General features: G+C 37.7%; 1 protein-coding gene across 1 annotated transcript in view; it reads right to left on the reverse strand.

Moving 5' to 3' along the window:
* Positions 1-11,112: 11,112 nt before the first annotated feature.
* tnfsf10l (TNF superfamily member 10, like) overlaps positions 11,113-24,594 on the reverse strand; it is a 103,611-nt gene continuing 90,129 nt past the window's right edge. Inside the window, exons 3-7 of the mRNA XM_020922743.2 lie at positions 20,323-20,359; positions 20,125-20,232; positions 16,391-16,536; positions 15,721-15,831; positions 11,113-14,566 (exon numbers count right to left, since the gene is read on the reverse strand). Coding sequence (XP_020778402.1) covers positions 14,381-14,566; positions 15,721-15,831; positions 16,391-16,536; positions 20,125-20,232; positions 20,323-20,359 — 588 coding nt within the window. The 3' untranslated portion in view covers positions 11,113-14,380. The remainder of the gene's footprint in view (positions 14,567-15,720; positions 15,832-16,390; positions 16,537-20,124; positions 20,233-20,322; positions 20,360-24,594) is intronic.

A 24,594-nucleotide genomic window follows, 5' to 3' on the forward strand; every position in this document is an offset into this window, starting at 1 on the left:
AAGCTTGGTCATCTTCACTGTATGTTAGAAACATAGTGCATGTTTAACATTAACCTCAGTATCAATAAGTAGCCAAATAGTACTCAAGTAAGAGTAATGTCCTTAAAAATAATATTAACCAAAGCAGTCGAGTAGTGGTCCAGTAAACTGCATTAGACTTATACAGAGACACATTCTAGCTAACCCACGGTGACTAGATGTCTGTATTTACCCAGGACAGTCCCAGTTTTGTAACCAGGCTGGTGCCACTTAGTGTCTCCGCTCAATTTCATTTCTCTCCAGTGACAAGGTCAGGAATCAGAATACACTAGATGGTTTGCAAGAACCCTGGAAGTTGTAGACCGCACACCGGCCAATCAGCAAAGAGCTGAACCAAGGCGAGCCGCGATAGCAGACTGTATACACTGTTCTCCTTTGGATTTCCTTTGTCAAATACAAACTTCACATTTTTTGCACCTTTAATTCACAAGTTCATCTTGCAGAAACGACAGTGATCACTGACAAACATGTTCTCTCTCTGCTTTGTTTGCAGTTGTGCCGGCAAGTACTTGGACACCACTGAGTGTACCGGTGCATTACACATGTCACAACCAAATAGCAGCGATCTGTTAAATTTAAAAAGTACCTGCCTATTGTTGAGCGAACGAATTCTAATGCTGCGAGGTCAGACGGTTTCCATGAAGTGAAACTGGCTGATGAATCAGGCTACCAGTTTTGAATCCTGTGTCCCCTGCCCCAGCAGATTTATCCAAAACCAGTGGTTAGTCCCAGGTTTATACAAGAAATGTCCCGGGTGTCCTTATTTTTGACCAATCTGATCCCTGCCAATAGTAAACAGAGGCACATATTGTGGTCTGTTTAACTAAAATACAGAAAAACAGAGCTTGAAAATGAGCATAAGGCAAAAAAAAAAAAAAAAAAAAGCAGCAACAGAAGTCCCTGAGATTATGAGAAAGTTACGCACTCTTTTCACAGTTTTATTTATACAAAACCATCCCAACCCATCTGTGTCTCAGTTTTAAAATATGAAAATCTGGTCACCCTTAAACTAACAACTAACCCCATATTCCCTTTTCTGTCTTAGAACTGGTCATCATTGAGTTGTTTTTTTTTTTTTTTTTTGGTGAGGAGCTTGGACAGTGAATGGAGCTTTGTGTAAAAATGAAGTGAAGAATGCAAAAAATGTTGATGTAACTTAAGCTAGCCACGCGCTAATGCTGCGCTAACACGGCCCTATTCTGTAACATGTGTCCACAGTTAGCGGCTCACTAACGCTAACAATAAGATTCAATCATGTTTCCACAGACCCTCTGCTAAAAGGTCCATCTAATCTTTAATAGACTTTGGGACATTTTTTTGAATACATATAATTTTATTTTACAATTTAGGCTTTAGATACTTTTGCTGACTTAAATAATTTATAATCATTTCAAAGTTGATGCAAGTGAAATTTATGTTAAAGTAGGGTGACCATATTTTTGTTTGTGAAAACCAGGACACCTTACCGGGGGTGGGGGGTTGGACCTCGACACTGAGCTACTCTCACCTCACAACCTGTGCACATGGCCTCACACTTGTCCTGACCGTGAGGGAAAATGGAGAATTTCTTGTACAAGTCATTGTTAAATGTGCATTTGCGCTTCGGCATGTTGCAGGCTGACCGACTGTTTGCTCAATTTAATGGCCCCAGTGAATGGTAATGAAAACCCAGACATTTCCATCACAAAAAAAAAAACAAAAACAAACAAACAAACAAAAAAAAACAGACGCCCAGGACAGGACACAAAAAAACGGACATGTCCAGGAAAAAACAGACGTTTGGTCACTCTATGTTAAAGGGTCCATATTGCGCTATTTTCTGATCTATAAAGTTGCATATTTACCCTGCATATTTAGGCAGAGTTTTTCTCTCAAACAGAAAATACTCTGTTCCACCTTGTGATGTCATGTGATGATACAGGAGGTGCTCCACTGTGTTTTTAAACTCCATACACCTTCCACTAGAATCATGTGGATAATTTCAGCCCTAGAGTTGTGGATCTTTACTGAACTAATGGTCAAAGGTAGCTGTTAACTTGAAAACTACCACTTCATGACATCACAAGGTGGCATTTTGAGGTTAGAAGGTGTAGACTAATATTTATAATAATAATAATATAATAATAATCTAATAATGCAGGATTACTCAAACATGTGTAAATGAAACAAATCACAACTCCAGGTTTTTGAGAAGATAACAACATTCTAAGATGGTTTAAAGCTCAAAAGAATACATTTTGTGTAATATAGGACCTTTAAAAGCTCTGAAAAGTCATTTTTTAGAACAGTACGTAACTGTGATATACATTTTTGTCAAGGTTTCTGTATTCGCACATTCTAAACATTTCACAATTTGAAGTCATATTTATGTTTCTGGTTCCAGTGGGTGAACATGTTCTACAGACCCTGTGTGGTGTTCAGGGACTGAGCTGGCAGTGGGAAAGTGAGCGTCCTCCTGGCGTTTGGCTGGAGGTTGTGGGTTCGATGCCAGCGCTGCTCGGCTCCAGTGTAAACATGTGTACAGTGAACGAGAGGCTGAGCAGATGTTTGTGTCAGGATGAAAAATTACAGCCATTTTAGAGCGTTTATGTAAATATCACTGTTCGTCATAATTATGTTTCTGAAGTCAAAACTTGGCATGGCTGATTCTCGTGCGATAGGTTTACGTGTAACTTTGGTTCAGATTTTGTTAGTTTTTGAAGTTTTATGATTTCGCTAATGATACTTTATAGTGACATCACAGTGGGGGTTTTCTGCATGTATGTGTATGGCAAAAATTACACAATCTGGTAAGTTTGATCTGATAAAATTGTCTGAAAACTCAAGAAAAAATACAAAATGGATTTAACCAGCACATTTTTAGGAGCCTTGAGAGACTTGCACAGATCATCTCTCCAGCTAAATTACCCATGGTCAGATTGTGTTCAAACAAAGCTCAGATTAAAGTCAAACTACTGATAGCATCACACGCCCAGGGAATGTTGACGACATCAGCTGCAAAGTATGAATCAAAAGTTCTGGGCAATGTTTTGTGAAACGCCTGAAACTAGAACATAAGGCTTCAACTCACTACTCTGAATTATGTAAAGTGAAATATTCGCATAATTTTTATTTGCTCATGATTCAAACAATATGGCCGCAAGATGCCCCGTTTAAAGCCCCACGCATTCATCTCGTTCTGGAAAACGTACAAATAAGTTAACATAATATCACTATACACTGCGGAAACTTACAGCTAGACAAGTTAAAATGACTTGGATTAAGAAATCATGATTTGAGTCAATTTAACTTGACAGGATGAAAACAGGACTTAACCAGGATTAGATCAGGACTAAAACAGGTCCAAACTTGGTTTAAACCAGGACTCTAACAACAGGTCTAAACCAGGACTAAAACAGGTCTAAACCAGATCTAAATCAGAACTGAAACAGGTCTAAACCACGACTAAACCAGGTCTAAACCAGGACTAAACCAGATCTAAACCAGGACTAAAACAGGTCTAAACCAGGTCTAAACCAGGACTAAACCGGGTCTAAACCAGGACTAAGACAGGTCTAAACCAGGACTAAAACAGGTCTAAACCAGGTCTAAACCAGGACTAAACCGGGTCTAAACCAGGACTGAAACAGGTCTAAACCAGATCTAAATCAGAACTGAAACAGGTCTAAACCACGACTAAACCAGGTCTAAACCAGGACTAAACCAGATCTAAACCAGGACTAAAACAGGTCTAAACCAGGTCTAAACCAGGACTGAAACAGGTCTAAACCAGAACTAAAACAGGTCTAAGCCAGGACTAAACCAGGACTGTAAAGTGATCTACCAATGGAACAAGACTTTTTGAAGAAAACACATCATGCTACACTTAAAGGTGTACTCTGTAACTTTCCGGAGGGGGAGAGTCCACCACCTGCTTGTCTCTGTGGTGACATTATGGCCTTGTCTAGAATATTCCACAGTGTGGCATTAAACATATCCATCTTGCATTCATCCAATTACATTTGTTTTTATTGCTCAAAAATACTTTGATAAACATGCATTCTTACTGTGCGTGGGGTCACCTCTCCATAGATCTGACCTGTAATTTAGCTTGGAGCCTTGTTTTTGTAGAAATGGTCAAGTCTAATACCATATTGTGGCACATTCCAAGCAAAGAAATTACATCTCCATGGAGACAAGTAAGTAACCAAAAAAGTTACACAGTGGAGTCATTTAACTTACTTACTTACTTTTTACAGTATATTCTATAATCTGTCCATAGTTGAACACTGAGCTGAAGGACATAAGAATTCAGAAAGCGGCTGTACCTGATTTTCACTGTCTTAAAAAAATAAATAAATAAAAACATTAAAAAAACAGAGCAAGTTCATTTTAAACCGTTTGCAGTGGTTCAAAGTTATTCCTTTCTAACCTTATGCATTCAGAGCATCCTAATTATTCACCACAATGAGTTTATAAGAGCTTTTTACAACTCTCAGAGACCAGAGAGGAGTTTTGACGCCATGGTAACGGAACAACTAACATGCTAACCACACACTTCTTGATTCTCTGACAATAAAACGCATTATAATTAGATGCAGACAGTGCACAGCTGACTTATTTTGTCCTACAGAGCTGCTTATGAACTATATCTGCTTAAATACAAGGGAATATTTGGGACAGGGAATTGAACATCATAATTTAAAAGTTGACTGGAAATGACATGAGCTCAGCACGCCACAGTAGAGACACATAATGTAGTAATAAGACAATAAAACGGGATACTTCTGGTTTTCATCTTATAAAAACATGTGTTTGATCTGAACACTGAAGATAATTCTAAAACAGCAGGAGGTTCAGACTGCACAGAGGATGAAGAACAGAAGAGCTGCACTGATTCACTCAAGTTTAAGTTTATGATAAGAAAAGAGTAAAATTACATTGACGTATTTGTTTCAAATTTTAAATACAAAGATAAAGTATCACAAACATTTTTACAGATAATTAAATGCTACTGTAAGCCTGGACTTTTTTATTTGTAGGTCTTATCAAACCAGGACTAAACCAAGACTAAACTGTTCAAAAAAACATATAAACCAGGACTAAAAGGTAGAAGGTAAGTGGATAATAAGTGGAATTGGATTTACTGAACTAATAGTAAAAAGCAGTTAACTTGAAAACTACTGCTTAATGACATCACCAGGTGGAACAGAGCATTTTGACCTTTGGAGATATAGACAGACTAATAAAAAATTAATGTGTGGATGAAACAAAACACAACTCCAGGTATGTTTTTTGATGAGGTAACTTCATTATAACACGGCTTAAAGCTCATGAGTCAATTTTGAGTATTAGAGGAAGTTTAAGCAGGACAAGACTATACAGGACTAAACCAGGACTGAAGCAGGACAAAAATCATTCTAAGCCAGGACTAAACCAGGTCTATAAAGTATTTGAGTAGACTTATACTTGAATCTGTGTGTACTTAAGCAGACTTCTCTATGAATGGATGTAGGTCTTATCTGTCCCCATAGACTCTTTAATGAAACGTGTCTGTTTAGGTTGGAGCGCCAATGACAAGAGGCTTTAGATGCGTTCATGTGCACATCATAAAATGCAGATAATGGACAGTAAAGTACAAATGATAAATAATAATGTCGTTTACAAGAGTCCCTGAAGGTAACATAAGGAGGGAGAGTACAGATATGTTAAAGTCCAAATGATGCAATGCTTGCCTGGGATCCTGAATACACATTTCTCCAATACTTTGAAATGTGAGTCTGGCCTGAGTTCAAAGGGTGTGATCGACACATGGATTAGCCAGTCAGGCACACACATAGTCAGGTTGTATCAAAACAAATGTAGCTGTTTATGAGGAAAAAAGAAAGGGGAAAAAATATCACAGGGGACTGAAAAGATTGTGGATTTCTGCAGAATCAATGAGTGAAGCACTAAACTCTGTTAATGTGTGGAGAGAGAAATGTCATTTTGTTTGTAAATGATGGTGACCAATGAGCTCCTTTATTTTACATGTGTCACTATAAACAATAACTATAAATAAACAAATCTGATTGGACAACCATGTTTGGTTCTGGCTCAAGACCCCATAGAGGGCCAGACTGATATCCTTCTGTATAAAAATACATTAGTCTGGAAACTAAGGTTTCAAAAAATATGACTCCAAAATATGTATCCAAAATTGTACTCTAGAACTGTTTGGATGTAGCAAAACTGATTTATAATTTTATTTAAATATAATGTATGTAATTGGACTCACAAAACAAAATAATAAATAATATAAATAATAAATGATAAATAATGCACAAAATCTGGTATTATCAAAAGAGAAACACTAAAACTAAACCGTATGTGAAGGAGCGGTGCAGGAAACACAAATGTTCAGATCATCTCATATTGTCACATAAATCTTATATCACTTTAGACTTTGTGTCACCAAAACTTTTACTCAAGTAAGAGTACACTGTACAATATATTACTCAAATCGGAGTACTGCTTTTTTTAAACTAAACTGTTTTAGATGAATTTGCAAAAATCCAGAGGTGGACAGTACTCAGTTACAGTTACCTTATTTTACCAGTAGTTTAAACTTTTACACTTTTCAGAATAGTACTGAAGTAACAGTACTCTTACTTGAGTAAAAGTTGTGCTTCCTCTTCCCACTGTGAGTAAGTCTACAAGTGACAAAAGCTTCATGTTGACAATATGAAATGATTTGAACATTTGTGTTTCTTGCACCGCTCCTTCAAATATGATTTAGTTTGTTTCATGTTTGTGTCTATATCAATACCAAATGTTGCGTATTATTTAAAGCTGCATTGTGAAACTTTTCTGGTGGAAGGTCTGTCAAATCCTTTTCTCCAAGGAGATGTTATTCCTTTGTCTGGAATGTTTCACAGTATGACATTAAACCTTTCTATCTTCATGGAAACCACTTGTAATGAAATAAATGTAAAGTAGCTGTTTAATGTCATACTGTGGAACATTCCAGGCAGAGCAATGACATCTCCATAAAAAAAAAACAAGCAGGTGACAGACCCAACCAAAAAGTTACATCGTGCACCTTTAAGTTACTCTTACTTGAGTACTTTCTTAGACCACTACTTTTTACTTCCAACATTATTTTGAAGTAACGTTCTTGCCTAACTTCTTCTTGTAAAGTTGGGATTTATGTGGGAATCCTTCAGGAACAGCCCATTTCAAGTCCCCAGATGCTCATTTTCTTCTGTAACTCCATGTAACCGTGACTCAGATCCGAGCACAGAGCCTGGGAGCCGTTTTGGATCTGACGGCTCCTCAATCGCACCTGAACACATGAGGTTTGGAGCAGATAAAGCACTTGTTCAAACACGCGCCCTCTTCTGTATGGCTCCTCTTTGAACTAAAAGGGGAGGGTTTGTTTTTTTTTAACTCAAGATAGATACTGCAACAAGACATGAATGGTGAGAAAAACCCAAGAAAAAAGTAAATGATTCTGAAGTAAATATTAAAGGTGCACTGTGTAGCTTTTCTGTAATTATATGTTACCAGCCAGAACTACACACTTTGACAAAACTTGACAAACATGAGTGAATATGGAGCTGTGTCCTGTCTTCCTAATTTCAGAGGGCGTGATTGACAGGTGGATTAACCAATCAGAGACATGCATGCTATGTTTGCGTCAAAAACACCACGGCTGCTTACATGTAAAAAAGGAGAAAAATTGACATGAAGAACCAAGAAACAGAGTGGATTTTTACAGAATTAACAATCGAAACACCAAACTATGACTTATTTCAGGTTAAGAAAGTTATATATTTTGTTCTGAATGGAGATGTCTTCCACATTTGAGGGACACGTGAGACAAATTACTGGCTTTGGTTGGATCATCTAAAATTTGGACATAGATTTTTCACGCTCTGTGGTCCAGTTACAGACTCTTCTGGATTCGAACAGAATGTAAAAGGGACTGGCTGCTCAGGCAAGTAACTTTGGACCAAGAATGAATAAAACAAGAATGAATTTTACGTCATCTGGCTTGTCAAGTTGTTGTGTACAGTTTTGTATCATGTTTTAGAGAATTCTTGTGTGGGAGTATGGGTGGACTTGTGGGCAGAGTCTAACCGTAAGAAGGGTTCGAATAGGGTTCAGGACAGATCGCTACATTACTCAAACATGCATCGATGACATCTAAAACCTCTTTAGGCATGTTTTGATGAGGGAACAACTTTATCACAAGGTAGAAAGCTCCAAAAAGTCAATTTTGCATAATATCTTTAACGGTGCATTGTGTAATTTTTCTGTTGGGTCCACCAAATGCTTTTCTCCATGGAGATGTTATTACTTTGTCTGGAATGTTTCAAAATAAAGCATTAAACATTTCTATCTTCATGGAGACCAAACCAGACAATGTTACAGGTCAGATCTGTGGAGAGGCGACCCCGCTCACAGTCAGAATGTCTGTTTTTTAGGCATTTTTGAGCTATAAATCCAGCAATTGAATAAATGTAAAGTAGAGCTGCCCCAAACAAAAAGTTACACAGTGCAACTTTAAGTGATTAACAGTTAACAGTAAACATTATCAATAAATTAATGGATCAGGAACACACATTTACACACATAATACAGGGACAGAGTTATAAAAGCTCTTACATAAAGTCCCACAGCTCTTCTTGAGTGTGCTACAGTGAAGCGTGTGTGCAGCATTAGCATTAGCGCCGCAGACACACAAATCATCCGCACAGACGCTAGTATAGACGCTAGCACACACTTACATCCACTCATTTATACAGCCTGTCCGCCTCCCCCAGAATCCCCATGCCTGCTGGGAGATTTCACTCGGAGGGGAGAGGAGGAAATGACTTGTTTTAATTTATTTGGCTATCTTACATATGTTTATATATAACTGTTTCTTGAGTAATATTTTCAGTTGAGTTTAAAAGTTGAAATAAAAAAAAGCTTTGTTTATAAGTTGTATGTATGAAAGTTTTGGATACTCTTTGTTCCCTCTACTTCTACTACTTCTATTTTGGCTGCTTGCAGTAATGATGCTCCTACTACTACTTGTATTCCTACTAGTACTAGTGCTACTACAAGAGCAACTACTACTTTTATATTACAGCTGCTGCTACTCCTCCCACTACCACCATTACTACTACCACTACTACTACTACTATTACTATTGCTGCTACTACTACTAGTACTACTTCTACTACGATTTTTACTACTACTACTACTACTACTACTACTACTACTACTTATTACTACTACTACTGCTACTCCCACTACTACTACTATTACTATTGCTGCTATTGCTACTTCTACTACTACTACTACTACTACTACTACTACTACTACTACTACTTACTACTACTACTACTACTTACTACTTGCTGCTACTACTACTTCCTACTACTACTACTACTACTACTACTACTATACTACTTCTGCTACTACTACTTCTACTACTACTACTACTACTACTATTACTACTACTACTACTACTACTACTACTACTACTACTACTACTACTACTGCTACTACTACTACTACTACTACTACTGCTGCTACTACTACTCTAAACGAGATCAAAGTTTTCACTGGGAAAGTACATATTTATTTCACTTTAATATACGATTTTTTATATTTTGTATATTTTTGGAAATACCAGAATTTTCACATTAGATTGTGCATTGTTTAAATCTATTCTGCATTTTTCTTGAGTTTTCAGACAATCTTAAAACTTTTTTGACAATGTTTGCTAATGTGTACATTGTGTCACCTTGGTAACTGCTGTATCAAGTGACTACATTGTACTTTGACATGAAATATCCTAAACGTAAATACACAAATGTTGAAGCTGATCATTTCTATTTTTAAGTAAACCCATGAACTGTATCACAACAAAAATCTGCATTTTGACAATATTAATTTTACCTGCCCCCATCTGAATGAAATAATATTGGTCTATAGAATGATCTGAAACTCAATAACTGTGGATGTGTGTTAGACTGATGGATGAAACCAGAGGAAGCCCAAGCATACAAGAATTACAAAATAAACATTTCTTATTCATGGACTAAAACTACATTGCTTTTATTTTTCATTGCTTAGTCATAACATAAGCTCTTACCAGTCTTACCAGCTCATCAAAACAATAATTACTGCTATTTATAGAAGAAATACAATTAATATTATGCAGAACTGAGTGAACCATTTTGGCCCGGCCCTCCACAATATTTTTTGTTTCTCACGTGGCCCCATATAAAGCATAATTGCCCACTCCTGTTATAAACAAAGTAAACTAAAGCCAAGCCAAACCCAGCGTTAGTGTGATTAATGTGATCAGTGTCAGAGAGTCACGGCCACACTCTGAAACATGAGCTGATAAAAAACTCCTCCATCTTTGGTTCACACCTGGATCTGTTTGTTCTCCAAATACAGAAGTAGATCAGGTCACGGTAAACCAGGACTAAAAAGGGACTAAACCAGGTCTAAACCAGGATTAAACCAGGTCTAAACCAGGACTAAACCAGGTCTAAACCAGACCTAAACCAGGATTAAACCAGGACTTGAACTAGGACTAAACCAGGAACTAAAGCAGGACTAAACCAGATGTAAAACAGGACTGAACTAGGACTAAGCCAGGTCTATACCAGAACTAAAACAGAATTAAACCAGGACTAAACCAGGACTGAACCAAGACTAAAAAAAGGATTAACACAGGACTAAACCAGGTCTAAACCAGGATTAAACCAGAACTAAACCAGGTCTAAACTAGGATTAAACCAGGACTAAACCAAGTCTAAACAGGACTGAACTAGGACTAAACCAGGACTAAACCAAGACTAAACCAAGACTAAACCAGGACTAAACCAGGACTGAACAAAGACTAAAACAGGACTAAAACAGACTGAATCAAGACTAAAACAGGACTGAACGAGGACTGAAACAGGACTAAACCAGGTCTAAACCAGGACTAAAACAGACTTAAACCAGGACTAAAACTGGACTAAGCCAGGACCTAAAACAGAGATGTCAACAATAAATGATAAGGACCCATATTGAAAATAAATAAATAAAGTCTTCCATTTCAGAACATTTTATTACAAAGTTTAGGTGCTCACAGAATCAAGACAAACCAACACTTTATCAACACAGACAGGGATACAAAGGTTAGCTGTGAAAAAATTGAAGGCATACTACTACTTCTACTACTACTACTACTGCTGACCTGTGACCTAAACATATAGTTAACTTATGAATAAATTAGTGTCACAATACTAAAATTTCAAACTCAATTTTGATACCAAGGAATAGACTCAATTCACAATACACTTCTGATACCATAATGATAATAAAAAGAAAAAAAATTGAATGTTATTTTCAACATTAAATCGTAATAATTTCTTTTCTATTACCATCTACTTTCAGTACTAGTTTTAGTATCGATTGGTATCTGATTTTCAATACTTTAAACAACCCTACAATAAATTAACAAATATTTCTGCATATTTTTTATTTCATACATGTTTGCCTTCATTTTTTCACAGCGTAGTCTTCATACACAGCCTGTGTTCACTCTGCTCGCTGCATTTAGTGGTAATTTCATTTCATTAAAACAAAACTGTATTGTACATTGTTGCTGTGTAAAGCGTCTATTTTAATTAAACATTTCTTGCATAAAAGACCCTGACTATTTTATTCCAAACAATTTAAAGCTTCACTATGTAACTTTTACGTCTGTCTAGATATTATTGCTTTGCCCAGAGTGTCCCACAGTATGGCATTAAACTTATCTAATGGAGACAAGTTACAGGTCAGATCTTTGGAGAAGTGACCCGGCTCACAATAAAAACACCTGTAACTGAATAAATGCAAGACAAATAAATGTAATGCCATACTGTGTAACATTGCAGGTAAAGCAATCAAATCTGCAAGTTACATAGTGTACTTTTTTTTTTTTTTTTAAGTTTTTTTTTTATTATCCATTTTAATAAAAAAAAAAAAAAAAAAGCAAAACATAATTATCTTTCAATACAAAAAGAACTTTCAAGGTACCATCAAACTCAACTTCTCAAGCACCAAAATCGCAAATAAATGTACAAATCCAAATTTAAAAACAGAAATTTAGTGGTTTTATATATAAAAACATCTCAACATTTTTTCATTTACACTTACATTCAGAAACAAAATCACAGCAATAACATTAACAACGCTTTCTTGTAGTGTCTAAATGATTAGCTCTAGCGGTGTAGAGCTAGCCTTAAATCCAGAGTCTGTCACTTTGTTGTGTTAGCGGATTAGCTGGTTAGCATGTTAGCATGTTAGCGTGACTTATGGTGATTTAAACGGAACGTGACTTCACAGGTTTAACCGGAAAAACAGACAGAAATATTTAACCTAAACAAAAGTGTGACAGACACCAGAAGAAGAGAAGGAGGAGGCAGGTTTGAGCAACTCTTTTAGTAAACAACAAGTGAGAGTAAATACTGTTTATTGTGGCTGTTTCATGGTAGTTTCATTTTTCTTAGGGTGACCAGGTTTTCAAAATTAAAAAGTGGAATTCACCCAGGTTGGGATGGGTGGTATAAATAAAATTGTGATGAGATCGCGTGACATTGTCCATTCTTGACTCACTTATGGGTCAGTAGGCTAGCAGACTTGTTGACCTGGTTCATGATTAAGATTTCTGTAATTACTGGGCCTATCCACATGAAACAAAAACTGGCAAAAAGTTCAACTTCTTCTTGTGGAATTATATTTTCACTTTAGCCTCTTAGGGGGCGAGCCTATAATACCACAGCCTTATGTTCCTTCAGCTTTATGTTCCCTCATTTCTAAATTTTATTTTATTTTTTTCCCCCCAAAAAATTAGGCCATATGTTCCTGCATTTCATTTCCTTCCTATCATCAATTTGCATCAAATTTGATCCCCATTTCTTCTAATTTGTTAGTCCATTACACCCAATCTATTATCCAGCAGCAGTTGACTACAGATGTAATGCAGAGGTCATGGTGCAAAGGACCCTAGTTTGAAATGACTCGGAATCATCCCATAAAATAAAAATAAAAAATGACCTGAATTAGAGTTTAATTTTGAGAAAAATCTTCTAAATAAAAAAAATCTTAGAAATGATGGAACAGAGGGTTGTGGGAACACAGGACTGACCCCACCTCAGAAAGTGGTGCCATTTTTCAACCCTAAAGACGTGATTGTTATTAGATGAAAAGACTTTAATCCATACACTTAATATTACGCTTAATATTGTGGCATAGACTGACTTGACTTGACCGCCACGTTGCAAGTAGGAAGTGATCCTTCTGGTCAGAATTCCAAATATGGAACTCAACACCAAATTCGCTGTTATAACTGGCAGCCTCAATAAGCTTCATTTGACTGCAGCTGAATGCTATGGGTGACATCACACTCCCGTAGTTCATTTATTTACACAGTCTATGGTTTGTAAACAAAATTTTTTACAACATAATGATCAAGATGATTAAGTTCAACATCTGTGGATCTTAAATTTGGACAGTTCTTTCAAACGCTATGAAGCTACTACAGAGTTACATTACATAGGCCCCTGCAATCCATCTGCATTTCTTATGTTGTCCTCAAATTCTGAACACACCCTATTGAATGACATTGAGAAGCGCACACCTGCTCTCCTCCTCTCCTCCTCCTCTCCTCCCTCTCCCCTCGTTTCCTGCTCCTCCGTGTTTCAACAAAATCCACAACAAAAATACAACCCACTCTTTAAATCCACATCTTAAGTCATTTGTACAAAGCGTCCGAGTGGTCACAATCAATGAGATCAAATACATATTAATTATTAGAAAGTTTTTGTACAGCACGTTCATGGCACAAGTTAGATTCCACATTTTGGTTTTTTGCTTTGGTCTCCTTGCAGATTTCACAAGTTCACTATCATCCATATACATTCCCAAGTCTGAAATACTCAAAAAGTTCATTTTCATTTCACTCCAAAAAGGCAGCTGTGGTGAAGAAAACCAGTGGAAAATAGTTACTATGTTGGATTTGTGAATTTCTGGAAAATTCTCCAAAAACGTGTGTCCAAAATATTTAATTCCTTCAACAGAAATGAGAAAAATCATCACAGTCTTCTCCAGGTGATTGCACGTAATTGATGTATTTTTATTTGTTTTTTTTAATCAAAAACTTACAAGGAATTAAAACTGCTTCAAACTGTTCAGTGTCGTCCTCCTTAAAGTCTTATAAAAACGTCTTTCGAAAAAACATCGGTCCAGCCAATATCACCAAAAATCTCCAGAAAATGTTCAGAATTCAAAACTGTATTTCCCATTTGGTAGTTTGTAAATCCATCATTATTCCTGGATTATTTTAGAGGTCCAATCGGAACGCGCCGAAGTAGCTGGAAGAGTCATCGGCGTTGACCATATTTGGTGAGGAAACTGACACAAAGAGTTCATCTCCTGCTCTGAGCTCGAATAGTCCTCCTTGATAGACCGAGTGTAGAGCGTATTCAGCATCAGGGGCCCAGCACTTAGTCCCCACGCCTTTCAACAACTGAGAAAAGAGATAAAAGAGAAAACACATTAGAACACATTTTGAACATGTTTTGAACACATTTTGAACACATTTTAGAAGACATCTGAACACATTTTGAACAACAAAGCTACTTACAGATTCAAATTTGCCATACAGTTTTTTTTTTGGCATATCTTCTGAAACTTTTCATAAATTTGACAATTTGCTGAAGTATTCACTCAAGACTTTCTGAATCAAATTAAAATTTTTATGCACATTTTTGATAGGAATGTAAAAAATAACAGAAATATTGTCAAAAGGTCTCACAGTAATATCAAATTGTCTCTTCACTTAATAATTGAATAGTTATGTTACAAAAAAATTAAATAAATCAGTGCCGAATACATCAAGAAATAATTGTTATTAGCGCATTTAAATCTTAGTTCTTTGGGTTAAGTCTTGTCAAGGTATTTTAAGAGGGAAAAGTAGCATATTCACAGTTTAGCCACCACAAAATATTGCAATAAATATCGTACTGTGAGATGTATATTGTGAAAATATCGCACTGAGAGATTTCGATATCGTTACATCTCAAATTTCTGACCATGTGCATACAGAACCTTTATAATGAGCTTTTGGATTTGTGTGAAATTTAGGACCTTGTGTTAGAGCGAATGAAAATAATCTGTAAAAATGAACCATATTCATAAAGTTTTTATAAAGACATATTTATTACAGAAATGATTGCTGTCTGTTTTAGATTACCTCGCCTCAATTAATGAGTAATAGTAGTAGTAGCAGTAACAGCAGTAGTGCCAGTAGTAGCATTTGTAGTATTTGAAGTAATATCCAAAATACAATTCATAGTAGTATTCATAGTATTAGCTGTATGTGGCTGAGGATAGTAATAGTATTTGTAGTAGTAGTCCAATGAGGTTCATTTGGTGATCTTCCGACAATTTTAATAATGATAATAATGATAGTAAAGATAATGTTATAAGGTTCTTTTTTCATTTCGTTTCTGTATAAATCAGCAGACCGGACACGTCGCAGTAACATCACGTAACCACTCTAAGGAAAACCGCTAGTGAGCAGTCGAAACTATCAGGTATGATAAGAAACTCTTGGTCTGAAAAAAGAACCTAATAACATACAAGTATTTGTAGTAGTATTCATAGCAGTATTTGTAGTACCTGTATGGGGCTGGGGTAGGAGGTCTTCTTGTACACACACTGGACCAGCTGGTGGCTCACACTGCGCTGGTCGCCTTCACTGGAGGCTGGAGACGGATATCGGAAGTACACCTGAAAATACACAAGAGAGTATAAGTATAAAGTAAATCTTGAATACAAGTACAACAAGGTTATAAGAGAGTATGTGTGCGGTCCACATCTAATTACAGTATGAAGCTTTATACCATCCGCAAACCAGGAAGTAAGGCTGTTAGCATGCTAATCATGAAAAACACTTATAAACCCATTACTGTGAATAATTACGATGTTCAAAATGCATAAGGTCAGTGAGGAATAACTTTGGATCACTGCAAACTGACTAAAATAAACTAGTACAGTTTTGCATGCTTGCAATATTCATCTGCTCTATCTGTTGTGTATATATTGATAGTATTCTGTGTATATATGTACTGTGTAGTACTCACCTGTGAGTACAGGTAGTACATATGTGGTACTGTACACTAGGAGTACAGGTAGTACATGTGTAGTACTCACCTGTGAGTACAGGTAGTGCATGTGTAGTACTCACCTGTGAGTACAGGTAGTGCATGTGTAGTACTCACCTGTGAGTACAGGTAGTGCATGTGTAGTACTCACCTGTGAGTACAGGCAGTACATGTGTAGTACTCACCTGTGAGTACAGGTAGTAGCGTCCGTCCTGGGGCACTTTGAGCTTCCCATTGGTCAGACTCATGTTGTGGAGGTGGGACCCAAAGCTCTGATTGGCCCAGGAGCGCACCACATGACGACAGGACTGGTGCAGGCCGGGGGTGGGGCCTGTGGAAAGAGGATGAAGGGTTAAGAGATTTCTGTAGCCACACCTGCCCTGGGGCAGATGGATGAAAAAGAAGCTCCCAATCTGCAGCATTAACACACAGTCTTCACATTCATTGTAGGCAAGGTGGATGAAGTGTCTTGCCCAAGGACATGACAAAAGCATGCACCTACAGGGGAGTGGGCGAATGTCGTAACCACTAATCTTTGCTGTCAACTTAATAAAAAAAGATCTGACAAGACATGAGATTTGCCTGAGAAAGCCCTTTAAAACAAAGTTCAGATATTTGATATTCCTTTGGTCGTAATGGGGCAAAGACTTACAGGCAATCTGGCTGACATTTTGGAGTATTACAAATCAAGATCATATCATTGCATCCAAACAGTTAGTCTGGCTTTTTTCTTCCCAGTTTACGAAGATATGTTGTAACTCAAAAAGCACCAGAATTAAATTAAAGGCAAAGTGCATCTCATTTACGATTTCATGCTGGACACACTTTTGTTCTCTTCACAAGAAACAAACAAACCCAGAGGTCAAACCAAAAGCAGAACCAAAGAAACATGTGAATATTGAGCAACGATCCCCAGAGCTCCATAAACGTTTCCCTAGAAACAATAGACAACGCTCCGAAAAATATCCAGGGCAGCCATTTTGAATCAGAGCTGGAAAACCACTCCTCTGTCAAGATTCCTGCTCCTCTGTGGGGACTTTTACTGAGGACAATTTAGCCTTTTAATATGAAAATTGAACTGTTTTGTGTTAAAGTTTGGAAGCCATTTGACACAAAACACAAGGTAATTTTAGCTTTTTTGTGCAACAATTCGAAGTCTCCAACGCTGTTTTGTATCACCATGAGACAGCACAGAGCTTTGTGGGTGTAACTGTTGTGCGTGTCATTTATAATCATTTCAATTAAAAACATGTACAGAAATAAACCATGAACTATAAGAACTATCAGCACATTGTCACTATATTTTATATTTTAGGATCTGCACAATTTTGTCCGTCTGCACCAAAAGATTTATGACCATGGGGAAAAGCTTGAGTCGTAGCTAAAAGTCAAGTATTGTAGGCATAGACTGTATAGAAGTGGCCTAATGGAGTGTGACACCACCCATGGCATTCGGCTCCAGTCAAATTAAGCTCATAGAGGCTTGAAGTTATATATTTAGAGACAAGTTTCATATTAGAAATAGGAATTGATATATGGACAAAATGGTAAATAAAAACACCAGGGTCATGTAGAGCGGGAGCCTGACAGCAGCAGCAACAGAGGAAGAGGTGACGTTTTTTTCAATACCAAGTGAGCTGAGAGTTGATGGAGCTCATTTCCTTTTTGGATTGCAACAGCTAGAGGGTTAGCCATGTCCATTTATAGGCTATGGTCTCTATGGTTGTAGATCTCAGTAAGACCGGGACAAAGATTTCACATACGACCCAAGACAGCTGCGACTGATATTTTGGAATCTTGGTGCGGAGTGTGACATCCTCTCTGTGTCTATGATCAATGTTTGTTACTCACAGTAAACACAAGGGCTCCACAGTAACAGAAAAAGAGCTCCACTGTGAACGGAACCCTCTCTCCCTTTTTCCCTTTCATTTTCTAACTTTTAGAAACGCAGAAACACCGATAAAAAACAAACTGGTCTTTTCCATGACTGTGTGTTGAAGTACAGTTTAAACTCATGTTGTAGAGTGTGACATCCAACAATTTTTTTTAAAACAGAAAAAAATTTTTTTAAATCCTTTATCCATACTTTATTTTTGCACAGTTCTAATAATACTTGAACTAAAAATGACAAGATAATGAGGTCAGAATAAAAAATATAGAAAGTCAACTTGCTTCTTCTGGTAGAGAGTATGCCAATTGCTTTGCCTAAATGTTTAGACTTTATTTTCTAGCAATAAAAACACCTTCAACTGAATCAATGCAAGAAAAGTTTTAAGTAAAGTTGAAAGGTCAGTGAAATGTTATAAGGTGGAACATTCCAGGCAACGTGATAAGATCTCAGGTGGTGAGACCAGGTAAGAGATAAGTTACACAGAGTACCTTTCATTGTCATCTGCAGTCGTTTTGTCATCATAGACTTAATGTCTAAAAGGACCAACTTTAAAGAGCATATGATAGGTTTAACTTTTCATTTCACTAAAGCTAAATCATCAAAGTGATAGTTTTACCTTTAGTTCAGTAGTAACTGGCAATTCCAGGGCTGAAATGATCCATGCATAGATAGAAAATAGTGTAATACGGGCCCTTTAACGCAATAAATATTCCCCACATGTACTAACCCACTGAACTAAGTCATAATTAGAAAAACATGAAGTCATAATTATGCAGTTTAATGGTTAGTTTTAACTTCACATGTTTTTTCTGTCATCATAACTCCACATAATCCTTCAGAAGTCTCCTTTAACTCTATGAGCCTCTTCCTGTTCCTGTTCCTTCCCATTGTTGGTGTCCTTGGCGTTCCCTCACAGAAACAGAAGCAGCGCTGTGGAATATTTTCACAGCATTGGAACGCTTTAACATCGGGGCGTGTGCGATTCTGCGTTTATTTTGCATCGGGATCGGACTTTGGTATAACGCTCGGGTCAGAGGTTAAAGGTGAGGCGTCTTCCTTCCTCAAACAGAGAGGTGGTCCGTGATTGGAGCAGTGCGTTGCCAGATTGGTCGACACCCAGCGGTTTTGCACGCGAATCCCACATGAGACGAACAGAGTCAGAGTCTGTAAGTGAGGACAGGGCTCCACTGAGGACACAACTGTTACTAATATGAGCCTGTTTACTTGAAAAAGGAACAAAACTGCACATGTAACGTTTCTGGATGGGATTACGCCCTCTGCTTGTCCTGTCTTTGGGGATGTTATTGCTTTGCCTGGAATGTTCCACAATATGGCATTAAACTTGTCTTGTCAGCTTGCATTCATTAAAGGTCGTATATTTCGTAAAATTGACTCTTGTGAGCTTTAAATCACGTTATAATGTTGTTACTTCCTCGAAAACATACTCGAAGTTGTGTTTTGTTTCATTCACACATGTTTGAGTTTTATTATTAATCTGTCTACATCTCCAAAGCTCAAAATGCTCTGTTCCACCTTGTGATGTCATGACGCAGTAGTTTTAAAGTTAACAGCACCTTTTACCTTCTGTTCAGTAAAGATTGTTAATTCCAAAACTTAAATTAGCCAAATGATTCTAGTGAAGTTATATGGAGTTTAAAAACACAGTGGAGCACATCCTGTATTACCAAATGACATCACAAGGTGGAACGGAGTGTTATCTGTTTGTGAGAATATGCATTAAATGTATGAATGAAACAAAACTCCAAGTATGTTTTTGATGTTGTAGCAGCAGCAGCAGTAGTAGTAGTAGTAGTAGTAGTAGTGGTAGTAGTAGTGGCAGTAACAGTAGTAATGACAGTAGTAGTAGTAATGACAGTAGTAGTAGTAGTAGTAATGACAGTAGTAGTAGCAGTAGCAGTGGCAGTGGCAGTGGCAGTAGCAGTAGCAGTAGCAGTAGTAATAGTAGTAGTAATAATAGTAGTAATAGTTCAGACTAATTTTTAACTAGGTTTGTAAATCCAAACTCACCTGGAGAACTGGAGTCCCTCAGGGTCAAATGAGCCGAGGGCCGCTGTGGCACAGAGGTCACGAACTTTGACCCTGTGGAGTTGAAAGTGCGAGGCAAGGTCCGCGCCTCTGCAGGAGAAACAGGAAGTGCAAACGGACAGTGAGTAATTATAGTAATGATCTATAATTACAATGTCAAGTCATGGTTTTAAGTCTCACCTATAAAAGTCTGTTTGGAGACGATGTTTTCTGTGACCTGGAAGAGAAAGACAGAAAGAGAAAGAAAAGATCTGGTTAATGCTTGTGTGTAAATTTTAACTGCTTACAATGAGAGACTAAAATCCAAAAGCTCAAAGTTTCATGACCTGCTCTCGTTTTATAGAGATATACAGAGATAGGCCTATCACAATAGCACATTTTGGAGCACAGTCTATTGCTACAGAGAAATATTGTGATAAATAATAATATCAAAACCACTTTAGACCCTGTCACAAAGCAGGAAAATGCCTATAAACCTATTTTTAAATATACTGCATGATTAAAAGGCCTGAGTTGCAGCAAATAAACAGCAGAATCAGCAATAGAAGTTATTTATACTACTCTCTACAGCTCAGATCTTATCATAGTAAAGTAGAAAAGCGGCTAAAATCTTCCCACTATTGTAAAAAATTGTACACACGATAAATATTGAGAATCTAAATTATTGTTCCAGCTTTTATATATTGAACAATAAGTCAATATTGTAAATATCATAAAAGGCCAAGATAGAGGAACAGCTGATGATTGTTTCTGGTAAATATGGATTGTTTCTCGTAAATATAAGGGGGTAAATAAAACTGGGGGGGGGAGGTCTGGCACACATTATTTGTTGGGTTTTGACATTTCCCATGCCAAGCTGAAGCATATCCCCCTAAAAATTAGATTCAGAAACTTCTACTTAGGTAAAAAAAAAAAAAAAAAGTACAGATGGAATTAATATAAAAGTCCTATTACATTTTCTGTGAATTTCAGTTATTTCAGTTTTGTTTGTGGATCTGGAGTAAAAGCTGGTCCTGATTCATCTTAGAACGGTTGATTTGACTGAAAATAAGTTGGTTACAGACTTCTCTTTTATGTTTCACGTGTCCACGAGCAGTTTCCTTTTATCAGATGGTGGACAATAAGAAGTAAATAAAGAAAATTGTAGGGCCTGCTGCCTCTTATGGGATTATGTAATCTTACAGACTGTGTGATCCAAGTGCAATCATCTGCATTATTCAGGCATTTCCCAGGTCAGAGTGAATGTGTGAATGAAGCTCATCTCTCCAGGGTCTGCTCTGTTTTAAACACACACGCTCTCTCTCCGTCTTTCTGTCTCTATCTCTCACACTCGATCTGTCTCTCTCTCTCTGTTGTTCTCTCTGTCTCTCTCTTTTTTATCTCTCTCTATCTCTCCCTCTCTCTTGGTCTCTCTCTTTTTATCTCTCACTCTCTTGATCTCCCTCTCTCTCTCTCTCAGTCTCTCTTTCTCTCAGTCTCTCTTTCTCTCAGTCTCTCTTTCTCTCAGTCTCTCTCTCTCTCTCTCTGTGGCTCACTTTCTATTGGTCTCTCTCTCTCTCTCTCTCTCTCTGTGTGTCTCTCTCTCTATGTGTCTCTCTCTTGTGTCTCTCCCAGTCTCTCTCTGTCTCTTTACCTCTCTCTTTCTACCCTCTCTCTCTCTACCCTCTCTTTCTACCTCTCTCTCTACCCCTCTCTTTCTACCTCTCTCTTTCTATCCATGTCTACCCATCTCTGTCGTGCTATCTGTCTCTCTGTCTTTCTTACTCTGTCTCTTTCTTTGTCCCTCTCTCTCTGTCTCTCTTACTCCATCTCTCTCTTTCTCTCTGTCTTTCTTACTCTCTCTGTCTCTCTCTCTGTCCTTCTCGCTGTCCTTCTCGCTGTCTTTCTCGCTGTCCTTCTCGCTGTCCTTCTCCCTCTCTCTCTTCTCCTCTTCTGTCTCTCCGTCTCCCTCTGTCTCTGGAGAAGTCATTTGGACATTTAAGTCTTTTGGCTTTTTGTCACTGAGGCGTTCACTTCTCTTCACACTTCGGACACCAGACTTTACACTGTCTCTAACGTTTTCATAAAATTGTACTTTTCACAGTAGTTTTCAGACCCAGTATGTTTACTTCTACTTGAGTAATTTTATCTTGACTTGTACTGCACCCTCTATTTAAGCCTATGTCTATATCACCTTGTTGACAACATTACCTCTAATTAAGTCATTGATTGAGTCACCAAAAGTTCAGTGTGTAATGTTCCGTGCCTACAGCCGCCTCTGGTTTGACCCTTGACCCTGGTGTTATAAATCTCTCTGATTGGTTAGCTGCTGAAATGCCCAGAACAGGACCATAACTCATGTCCTCTGATTTGAATGGCCTCTCCGCTCCACACAGCTGTTTTTCTTGGCTTCCATTTTGTTTCCGTAGCGACAGATGCTAAAGCTAACGCGCTAATTGGACGCGATGGCTGCGGGTTTGCGGAGTGTGTGCGATTGGTCCCACCTGAGGCTCCGAGGAGGCACCGCGATACAGAGGAACGTGCGGTCGTGCTAAAGCTAATGAGCTGTATATGAATGTATGTATTTACACAAGGAGTGCTAAAAGATGAAGGGAAATTGGCAACAGATTTGAACCGGACTCAGAGAGTGGTTTACAATAAGTCTCAGCGTGCACATTAGGGAAAGCCAAGGTAAGTTGATTTGTAGAGCACATTTTCTTCTGTGCAATCCTTGTTAAACATGGTCAAAATATAATTCCAGCTTGAACTGATTCACAAATTCAATATTTGTACATGTACACTGAAATATAAATCACGTGAAACTGTATACACATTTGATAAAACATGTGTAACTTTTTTTTAAATTTATTTTTTAATTTTTGTAGAGAACAGAGTATTTGATACCTCAAAATATCAATATTTTGCCACCCAGAGCTAATACAAAAACTACTATTACTGCTACTGCTGTTACTACTACACTGCAGATTTATCTGATCTGGCCAAGATTTTAAAACTTATATCACTTTATTCATCTTATTTTCAGATTTATCATCTACTTACTCGTTCAGGGACTGCTTAAGTCTAGATAGTTTATTTTAAGTTAACTTGTCAAGTAAAATGACTTTGCAGCACAGACAAATAATTTAATTTTTAAGTCATTTTCTGATAGATGTCAATGTTTATATCTTAAATTTTGGCCAAGCTTTTTTGCAGTGTACTACTATTTCTTCTTGTGCTCAGGGGCAACAGTGGCTCAGTGGTACCACAGTAGTCCCCCAACCCAAATGTTGAACTAAGCTCTGTTGATGTCTTCTGAGGCAAGACAATACCCACATTGCCTAGTATGAAAGTGGTGTGTGTGATTCGTGATGGTTGGAGGGACAGATGGTCACAATGGTCACATTTTTATACAGCACTTCCATGATCAGGGCACTCAAAGGGCCTTACTTGAAGGAACCACTCACCCATTCACACACTATTGCATACAGACACTAGGAGCAAGGGAGGGTGCCCAAGAACACAGCATTCATCTGTTGAGCTGGAATTGCACCAACAACCTGTGGGTCTGACCGCTCAACCAATGATGTTTTTGTCAAGAGCAACATTCAAACCGCCAATCTTCAGATCAGTGGGCAAATGCTCTACCAACTGAGTCCAGTAGGGCTGGGTATCATTAAGACGCTGCCGATACAATACATATCTTGATACAGTGCACTTTTGATTCAATATGATATATTTCAAATCAATTTGTTCAATAAAAAACAATGGCTAAATCACAGCTGTGATACTAAGTCTTTTTTAAACCACTTCTTGTGCAAAGTTCAGATGAAACACACCCATTTTAATCAACAAAACAGTGGAAATGTCAAATGTGTTGCATAAACGTGTCTCCTTCCTCTAAACAAGCAACAAAATTGTCGTGCTGTAACAAAATAATTCAGTAAAATACACAAAAAAAAAAAAACTCTTGGCAATATATCGATACAGCTATCCCCGATACCGATAATGTATCCACACATTAAACGATACACTACTGTCCAGATGGTGCCAGAGATGGTAGTTTACCACCACTGTGGAATGAATACATCATATGTTGAACTACTATTACTCCTCCTCCTCTCCATTTTGTGCGGAATGGCCAATATCTCTGTTGTCATGACGTCATATGTGAGCACTCTCTTGGCTCCTGTTCGGCCTCACCTTCTGTTAAAGTGACACCTCTGAGTTTTGAGCCTTGAGTTTGTGTGTTTCCAATATTCAGCTGCCAAACGGCCTGCTCCGAAAAGCTCCATGGGGGAAAGCACGAATGGTTAGCGAATTAAATCATTGCTCTGGGCTGTGTGCATAACTTACAGTGCGCACAAAATGGCACAGCGACAGAGCCTTGTGTGCAGAGGAGGGGGTTAAATAAACGTGTGTGTCAGAATGAGTTACTCTGCCTTTCCTCGGCCCCCTCCTCTACCTCTCCCAGTC

The sequence above is a fragment of the Boleophthalmus pectinirostris genome, unplaced genomic scaffold (genome assembly GCF_026225935.1).
Source record: "Boleophthalmus pectinirostris isolate CB_2022bp ecotype Guang Dong unplaced genomic scaffold, ASM2622593v1 HiC_scaffold_20, whole genome shotgun sequence".
NCBI lineage: Eukaryota > Metazoa > Chordata > Actinopteri > Gobiiformes > Gobiidae > Boleophthalmus > Boleophthalmus pectinirostris.